Consider the following 10000-nt stretch of genomic DNA (forward strand, 5'->3'; position numbering starts at 1 on the left):
AAATCACTCTCATCATGTAGGAAGTGTTTTACTTCCATTTGTAAATGGACGCGCGTTGTTTTGTTTTAGTGATTTCCAGATCATTCAAACTCTGAATGAACCTTTAATCTTTTGAGTTAATCTGAATAATTAAAATTCACCAGTTTTGAACTAAGTTCTTTGTTTTTAGGGGAAACGACGACGGCAGCTTCCTGTTCGTGCCGCTCTCTCCCGGTTCCTCCGGATTATCCTCAGACCTCCCTGTCAACACTTCCCGTCGGGAGTTAGAGAACAAGCAGCAGCAGATCTAATATCCTCCCGTCTGTTTTCTTTGTTCAAATCACCCGGCCGTCTGTGTTGTACTTTTGCTGTCTGGAGATTTTTTATGAATGTTTTACCGTGAAGAAAATCAAATTCATATCTGACCGCCGGAGACTTGAGCAGAAGCTCTGACTCACCTGAAACCATCGGAGGACAGAGAAATTGAATTTCATGAGCGAGCAGACGCAGCAGAACATCGGAGACGCACCTCGACGGGCCGAACCGAACGCGTTATTTCCTGTTTGTCGGCAGAAAACACGCGAGCGGCCGGTTGCTTTGGATTCAGAGCGTCCTGCTTTTTCCTGAAGATGAAATCCTTTGAGAAGATACTCAGATCTGTTTATTACACCTCTAACAAAACAAAAAGCATCTGGTTTCAGTTTCATAAAGACATTTACGAGCTAGCTCGGCACTCAGACCTGTGTTTCCATGGTAACACACAACAGGTTGAGTTTTGGGCGAGTTGGTTTTCCAGCGGCGGACGAAGTATTCAGGTTTATTTCAGATTAAAAAGTTAATTTAAATGAATATAGCTGGAGTGAAATGTGCAAGATTTACGTTTTTATTTCATAAAATTTTAATATTAAATTAAAGTACAAATACATCAAATTTGTACTGAAATAAATGTATTTATTTACAATCCACTTCTGCCTGCTTCTGAATAAATGTTGACTTGAATTAATTTATATTAATTATATTGAGTGGACACAGCATAAAATTTCATCTAAATCTACATATAATCTTTAAATTTGTTTATTTTTCATTAAATTCTGATCCAGAAATTTCTTTAGTAACTAAATTGGAGTTAAATCTACTTAAATACATTATGTTTGCTATTGATTGCACATAATTAAACAACCAAACGGTTCAATTACTTTATATTACAAAGAGGTTGATTCAACATATTAAATTAAATCAGAGATTTTAACTCTCAATAAATTAAAAAAAAAAAAAAAAAAAAAAAGTCCTCGCCAACTTAAGTTAGCATAATTTTTTTTTAGCCTTTGACAACATGAACGTGACCGAGAACTCGACCTGTCCACCGTTCATCCTCCCAAACAGTCGCCGTACCACCGAATATCTGCAGGTGTTTCCCCCTTTTATTTTGAAAGGGTTTCATTTGAATATTTGTTTCTTTGCATCTTTTACTTGTGATTTTACACCAATTTTGCCATCTTGTCTTTGATTGTTCGGTTCACAGTGGGATGGAAGTTACTGTCGGAAGTTGAAAGAAAATTACCCCCCAAAAAAAACAACAACTGCTAAATCAAAGCAATAAAAGTTCAAAGTGCAACAAGCTTCAAATTTCATCATGAAGTCTGTTCAGGTAAAAAAAAAAAAGCCGATGAAAACCAACCAGGAAACATTCATAAGTGCCACAAACTGTTTTTTAAACTCACCATGTTCCACTTGGGGAAGAGGAAGTCGGTGCCGACGTACTCGAAGAAGTGAGCGAAACCTTCCTTCAGCCAGACGTCCTCCCACCAGACGGGCGTCACCAGGTCTCCGAACCACTGAAACACAGGAAGACGTTCGCTTTCACAACACGCAACATTTCACTGAAACCAAGAAGAAAGAAAACAAAACACCTCCAGGACGACTTGACGTCGCGATGCGACACCTAAAAATAAAAAATGAAGGAGGAGCAGAAAGAAGAGAAGCTGCAGAACATTTTTTTTTTGTCTCTTTTAGTGGTTTTTGTCTCTTTTAGTGTTTTTTTGTCTCTTTGTGTCCTTTTTAATCTCGTTTGAGCTGTTTTGTGTAACTTTCTTTGATATTTCGCGGGTAAAAAGCCGGGGTCCTCCTGACTGCTGGTAATCCTCTCATGTCTACCTGCCAAGTAACAAACTGTGAAGCAGAAGGTGGACACAAACAAATATTGATTTAATTCTGCTTCTCTGTGTGTTTATGAATCTAATCATAAAAATCCTTCACGCACAGGAGGACGCACGTGTTCAGGTTCACCAGCCGTCCGCTGCTCGACCGCTGAATCCCGTAGATGGAGTCGAAGAATGAGTCCAGACATGAATACTAACTTCTGTCTCTGGCAGGTTGAGTGTGCGTCTGGGCGGGGATTCAAACCGACCACCCTGTGGGAGCTGGCGGAGCGTTTCGGCTGGCGGCTGCCGCTGCCTGGCTCCTCGCACACAAGCGCCGGTTCAAATCCCCGACGCGGGAGTTCCAGAGACCGACGCAATTTATGGAGCGCGAGCCGCTGCCAGAGGAAGCTGCGCCGCCGTCGGGAGGTCGCTGCTCCTCTGGCAGACTTCGCTGATGTGATGCTGAGTGCTGAAATAGGAAAAGCTGTTGTTGTCCTCTGTTTGTCTGCAGACGTTATGTTTGGGACTAATAACGGAAAACGCTGAAAAGACATTTAATGAGGTCACGAACGACTAAATACGGACGTCCATCTTTGAAAAGCTGCAGTATTATCATCACTACAACTGTTCCAGCTTGTTCGGAGCAGGAAGTGACCATATTTGGACGAGCTGGGGGAGGAGCCAGCGGTGGATCTGACCGATCTGATTGGAAACCTGACGATACTACGTCCCGCCCACCGATAGCTGTAACCTGACTGCACCACAGACCTGTCAATCAAACAGACACGCCCCCAAAAACAGGTCTTCTTGAATCTTCTTTTCTAATGAATGAGGGATTATTTTCAGATGGACCTCCAGAAAACTAATAAGAAGGAGTGACTTTAGCTAACAACACCGAGATAACTGATGGACACATTTTATTCACTTTGGATTTGATGAGAGAAGTTGAATGGGAGTCTATGGAGCCGGAGCAGAAGTGTCTTAAGCTGCAATACCACCAAGTGCCACCAGAGGCCGGCTCCAAAAAGCCTCCTATTAAACTTCTCATTAAATTCTAAGTCAATATTTTTATTTTTGTATCGTCAAGTTTTCAATCAGATCAGTAGGATCCACCGCCGGCTCCTCCCCCAGCTCCTCCAAATATGGTCACTTCCTGCTCCAAAATAAACCAGCTGATCAACTCAGATCATCTCCGAACCGATGTTGTACGATTGATGAAAAACAGAAGCTGGAGTGAATCTGTGTGATGTGAGAAACAGAATCGAGGTATTTAGAGGGATCTTCCCTGTTTAATTAATAAGGATTGTGATCAAAGAATCGAGCCGCCGCTGCGCTCCACGCCACAGTTTACATTCGATATCCCTCCTCCTGCTCTGAAAGGCTTCGTTCTGGTTCGTTCGAAGTGGGTCAGCGAGTGCTCGCTCTTCATCGCTCTTCATCACGCTGCTGCGACGGTTTTATTCCTGACAAAATAAAAAAAATATAATTACTGTAACACGAGAGTTTCTTTTCTGTTTTGGTTTCATGGTGACAGACTCAATGAAAAGAAACTAAACCTCTGCTGTTGTTACGTCTGTAGTAATTACTTGTGTCGTTAAATTTTAGATCTTTGTAAACACGCTCGTCTTCATTAGCTCCTCTTGTGTCGTTAAAAACAAAAATAACTAAAAACTCGCAATGCAAGAAATTCATTTCGGTTGCCATGCTTCCGCCGTTGCCATGGTGACGCACGTGCATCGTAAGTGGGAGTTCATAAACTACATTTATTTTGAAGTTCCTGCTACAAAATAATATCACAATTATATGAGGAGATATTTTAAATATATTTTATATATAAACAACTTGAATCAAACATTTAAAGCTGCTTTTAATGTTTGATTCATTTTTACCGTCATCAGCAGATTTTAATGTGGTTGTCGTTTGATTTATACTTTTATTGTGTTGTTTTGATCATTTTAAACTTTAAAGTGTCTTTGAGTGTACGGAAAAGCACTATAAAAATAAAATGTATTATTATTGTTATATTGTTTCAGACAGTTATGTTTTGATCACTTTAAGTCAAAGGTCTTCAGACAATGAAAGAAAGCTAAAAGAAAACGATGTAATCTAAGAAGTCAGCAAACAATCAGACGACTCAAGAAAGAATTAAATCTAATTAGAAAACAAATGAAGTCTTGAAAATGACTTTTTACTTCTGTTGTTGTTGTTCATTTGTTTATTTATGTGGTTGTGCTCTCCCGTGTATTCTTTTTCAAAATGATTTCTGGATTTATGACGCCGCACCGTTTCACATGCTTCTCAAAAAACAATATTTTGAAAATAAATATAAAAATGAACCAAAAACGAAGTTAAAAAGTTTGCGTATTTGCCGCAGAACAATCAGGAAGGTTTTCTAAAGTTAGCGATGGGCCGCTAACGAAAGCGCGGCATAAAGATGCAGGTGATTCTCTTCGGGCTTTAAATCGTCACGTGGACACAAACGGGAGTTTCGGCGTCAACAGGCGGATGTTTGGAATTAGACGGAGAAAAAAGAAAGAGAAGGAAAGCCGAGCGTGAAGGCCGGAGGTCAAAACTTGGAAACACGTAGCGGATGTTTGTGGACGGTGTCGTAGACGAGCGTTCGTAGCGGCGGCGGGAGCACCAAGTTCCTCCGGGGGGAACAAACTGCGTCGGCACGGCGACGTACAGTCACACAGCAGTGATTTATTTCGCTGGCAGGCTTTAAAATAATAAATTCAAAACTGATCACGTGATGAATCCGAACCGACCTGCTGTTTTTCTTTTTCCTAATTTGTTTGAGCAGCTCCACCTCCGGTCCTCCCCTCCTTCACCTCCTCCCCTCCTTCACCTCCTCCGCTCCTTCACCTCCTCCGCTCCTTCATTCCCTCAGAACAAAGCAGATCTGAGCCTTTGATCACCCCCTCCCCTCCTCCCCTCCTCCCTCTGACCCTCACTGATAAATATTCATCCCTCTCTCCGGCTGAGTCAGATTTTCGCTCACTCTCTCTCCGTTTGTTGGACGGAGCTCCTTCGCGCCTCCTCGACCAGCCAACTCCAAATGAGTCTCGCTTTGTCGTTTGGCACGAAAAAAAAAACAAAAAAACGCTTGTTTACATCAACACATCTGCGAGAATATCGAGACTCTTCGACGGCGTCTTCGACTCCGAAACCGTCCGAGTCTGAAATAAAAGCAGCGGCAGTAAAACTCTCCAGCCTCCTGCTTAATTAATGCTGGTGTGTGTCTGCTGTCTGGCCCGGAGATTTAACGGCGGGCCGGCGGCCAATCCGCGGCAACTTTAGAGAACTTGATGTTGGATAAGAGCCGGCGCTACAGGCTCCGGCAGGAAATGAAAAAAAAAAAAAGAAAAAGATGCTGGCGTGCATCTGGAACAAGTTGGACCAAGAACAAGAACTCTTCGGCGTCCAGCTTCAATACTTTCACGGCACCGAACGGATTTGTTCGGTATCAAAGATGCTTTTTTATTCAACACTAAAATTTCAATACCGGCGCGGCATCAAACATTTTTATTTTTATTTTAAAAGACAAAACTTTAGTTCTGTTTACACAGAAGTGAAATATCATGGATGTTAGAGTCCAACGGCAGAACGTCGCTTCTACTCGGGCGACGATCCGCATCAAAAAAAGTAACGACATCTTTTTTTTAACAGTACTTCTTTTTTTTGAGTCACTTATTTGAGTTGTTTTTATTTACTGCTGACTGTGCAACAAATTGCCCCTTTGGGAGGATAAAGATCACCTCGAACCTTCAATCTCAGTATCGATATCTGATTTTCATTCTGAAAATTTCTCTTTAGTCTTGTTTTCCTGTCAATCCTGCAGCACTCCGATTATCTAGTGTGTGTGTGTGTGTGTGTGTGTCTGTGTGTGTGTGTGTGTGTGTGTGTGTGTGTGTGTGTGTGTGTGTGTGTGTGTGTGTGTGTGTGTGTGTGTGTGATGTTTAAATTGTTATGAAGCCGGTTTGCTACACTAATCTGTCACAACCATGAAACCTTTGATTTACTCCAACAGAACCGGAGAGCTCACTGCTTATCAGTGTGTGTGTGTGTGTGTGTGTGTGTGTGTGTGTGTGTGTGTGTGTGTGTATGTGTGCTTCTTTTAATGTGTTTTGTCAATTAAACTGAGACAAAAAGCCAAATTAATCACAGCAAAACACTTTAGCCTGAAGACGCAGACTGAAACACTGAACTAGATATGACACCTTTAATAAGTCCCGACTCAGCCCAACAACCACTCCACTCTGGATTAAATATATAAACAACATAAATAAATGATCATTCACGTTCAATAAAATATGAATAAAAGTACACTAGGCTGAATGGTGCTTTCATGATTTAGAGGAGAGGGCTTGTGTGTTATTCTGCATTATTGTTGACAAATCCCATGAAAACACTAAAACCAACAATTTATGTCAGTTTCTAAAAAACCTTCCATCCAGATTTTTCTACTGTTTCTACTGTTTCTACTGTTTTCTACTGTTTCTCAGTAGGAACCCGCTGGTTCCTACTGAGGACTTTATCAGAAACATCTCACCATTAAACTCTACTCAGTTCATGCTTGAAACCAGGGGAACGATTGCGTAACATTTAAAGAAATTCCCTCCAGGCGTGCCTTAGATGAGGTGAATGTGTTGAATTCGGGCCGCTGTGACCTCGACCTTTGACCTTTGACCATCAAAATCAAATCAGTTCATCTTTGGTATCAAATGAATGGTTTTGCCAATTTTGAAGAAATTCCATCGAGGCATTCTTGAGTTATTGCGTTCACAAGAACGGGATGAGACTTCCTTTTCCTCACAAAGCGTGTAAGAGAATCTACAGTGAAAAATCTAGAAAGTCTTCTCCAGCCAGTGTTTAGTTCGTCCTTTCAGGGGTCCAGTAGACTCGTTGGCAGCTCTACGGAAGTGGACTCAACATTCATACGCCCAGATGTTTACACACTCGTGAAAACATCAAGTTCTGCCAGTAGATTCATACTGAAGCTTTAAAACAACAGTTAGCTTGAAGTCCTGAATCAGGTTTCAGACCTGGTGACTGTTGTTGTTCGGGACTATTTTCAGCTATGGATGAGTCCACATTCGGTGCTCTAGTTAGTATTTATGGCAGCGGGATGGTTCATAGTAAAGACGCAGCCTGTCAGCAGGTGGAAAAACACAGAACAGGGAAATGAAATATTGTTTTTAACCCCGTGAATGTTTCCCCCTTTATTTAAACCTCCTTTTAGCAGAGCACATATTATCTCCAAATCTCCAAATCTGGCGGTGTTTTTAAGATGCAAATATTCCCCGTCCCTCCCTGCTGCCTGTCATTGACTCCGCTGCCTCAGCACCACTTCCTGTCTTTTCAGCTCCAACCATCGACAACCAGCTGAGGCTCAGATGGCGGAACAGGTTGCCCACTAATTAGGAAGGTTGGCGGTTCGATCCCCCGGTTTGTCCTGTCCGCATGTTGACGTGTCCTTCAGAGACGCCGAAGTAGCTCCGGATGGCAGGCGAGCATCTCGCGTGGTAAACAGGTTGCTTTTTACAAGTTCAGAGCTTCTTCTTCTTCTTCTTCTTCTTCTTTTTTTTTTTTACCCTTCCCAGCATGCACCTGCAGACTCCAGCGGGGGTTCACGATGTTTTTCTCATAAAGATGGAGCGATAGACTCGAAACTAATTACGTATCTACGTTTTGTTATCGGCCTGAATTGTGCTTTTTTTTATATGGCGCAAATGACACAGGAAGTTAATAAAAACTGATGGCCCCGCCAAATTAAGAGCGTTGAATCCTTGTTTGGTTTTATATTCGATGCATTAACTACGACTAATATATGCAATATATTTCACACACTTCCATGAAGCATCGCTGTGTTTGCGCTTCATTATGGCTGCTTAGATCAAGGTACATGATTAAATGTGTGTGTGTGTGTGTGTGTGTGTGTGTGTGTGTGTGTGTGTGTGTGTGTGTGTGTGTGTGTGTGTGTGTGTGTGTGTGTGTGTGTGTGTGTGTGTGGCTTATTAGTGAGTCGGGACACACTCCTGCAGCCATTGCACAGTGGGCGATCTCACACACACACACACACACACACACACACACACACACACACACACACACACACACACACACACTCGCAAAGAGAAACACACACGGGGTGTTAGATGTTTGTTCACGGCCTGTTAATTAGTCTCGGACACAAGCAGGAGGCAGCACAACACACACACACACACACACACACACACACACACACACACACACACACACACACACACACACACACACACACACACAGCTAAATATAACCATATTCCTCTCACAGATTATTATTGATTAAACCCTCCTGTCCTTCAGCAGCACACGAGGCTGCAGGTAGACGGCTTAATAAAGCATCTGAAGGAAATATTTCCCTCAGTACTTCTCAGATATGAGAAAAAAAAAACATTTCACAAATGTCAAATTAATTGTTTTTGTTTCTGTTTTATTCTCGGAACGAGCTGATACGTATATTTTTTTACCTGTCGAGTTTCGACATTATTTGTTTGGCAGAATAAAACAATAAGAAACTTGTTTTTGCTTTGTTGCGTTTTCTGTCAGACGACTAAACGGGCGATGTTCATGAAATTCGGGCTGATTAATTCGTGTGATTCTTCTTCGTAACTCTGAATGTAGGGCAGGAAAATAAGTCACTGCGCTTCGTAGTGCGACTGCGTTCACGTGAAAAGGAGCAAACAAGTGATGCCGAACACTAGTTTCCTCTTCAACACGAACTGGCAGATCGGGAACATCAGGATAATGACTCCTCATGACTCTGGTGAACCTCCGCACTCTTTTTAAGCAGCATTAAGGTGACGTTATCATCCTATCAATTAGCATCGTTCACGTTGAACTAATCAGGTTGGTTTGTGTTCCTTTTGGATTACAAAGACGCAGAAACAAACTGACTAAAAAGAGGGAAGAAGAGCTCAAATAAAACCGGGCAGGGAAGGACAACGAGGGACAGGTGAAACTAATCAGGGTGGGTGCCGACAATCAATAACCAACCGTGTTATAATGGTACAATAGTATGATATAGGTCTGTCGCCATGGTTACAATAATAACTAGGCTGTTAAGGTTTGGGTTTTACAGACCCATCCGTCCACCCCGACCTCCTCCCTGTACCTCTGTAACGGTCAACGCTAGATTGGATCAGCGGCAGGGACACTCTGCCTGCGATTGGTTGTTACGTTGTGGGAGGGGTTTAGAGACCAGCTGACTGGCAGTGGGTAGAGATTAGCGCTCAAGTCCTCGTATGTGGCCAATAAAGCTGATTCTGATTCTGATACAACACAAATGACATAAACAAGCTGATAATTATTTACAGATTTGTCTATATTTAACTGAATTCATCCCGACAGATTTATTGCGATAGTTTATTCTTGTTCGAGACAAAAGGACGTGACGAGAACAAAACCAAAAAGTTCCTGGACTTTTTTTCAAAAGAATTTTTAACTTTCATGGACTTCCCACATCGACGGCATGCTTCACTACTGATGGTCAGGAGGTCAAAGGTCAAAGCAGACTGGAAAACGAGCAGCAGACGGAGAAACAGATCTGTGACTCGGGCTGAAAGCTGAGTGTCAACGTGAGTCAAATATAAATTACAGAGAAGGAGAAGAAGAAGGAGAAGGAGAAGAAGGAGAAGAAGGAGAAGAAGAAGGGGTGAGGGACAAATAAAGAGAGAGAGAGAGAGAGAGAGAGAGCGGCCGAACAATGAGATGATTTATGGCTCCGTGTATTGTAATGAACTCTATGCAAACACGGACCGCAGTAATAAATTATCCACTTTGAACCAAAACATTGCAGAGAAAAATATTCAGGCTGACAGCTACAACACATACATACA

At 42.1% G+C, this 10000-nt stretch overlaps 1 protein-coding gene across 1 annotated transcript in view; it reads right to left on the reverse strand.

The window, feature by feature from the left end:
- LOC138192134 (thyrotropin-releasing hormone-degrading ectoenzyme-like) overlaps nt 1-10000 on the reverse strand; it is a gene marked incomplete at its 3' end in the record, with an annotated part of 83791 nt that overhangs the window by 8195 nt on the left and 65596 nt on the right. The window contains 1 exon segment of the mRNA XM_069139357.1: nt 1701-1814. Within this exon segment, the coding sequence (XP_068995458.1) occupies nt 1701-1814 (114 nt within the window).

This window comes from Embiotoca jacksoni, unplaced genomic scaffold, assembly GCF_022577435.1.
Source record: "Embiotoca jacksoni isolate LCO1_2020_lvr unplaced genomic scaffold, fEmbJac1.0.p SCAF_82, whole genome shotgun sequence".
In the NCBI taxonomy this organism is placed as follows: Eukaryota; Metazoa; Chordata; class Actinopteri; family Embiotocidae; genus Embiotoca; species Embiotoca jacksoni.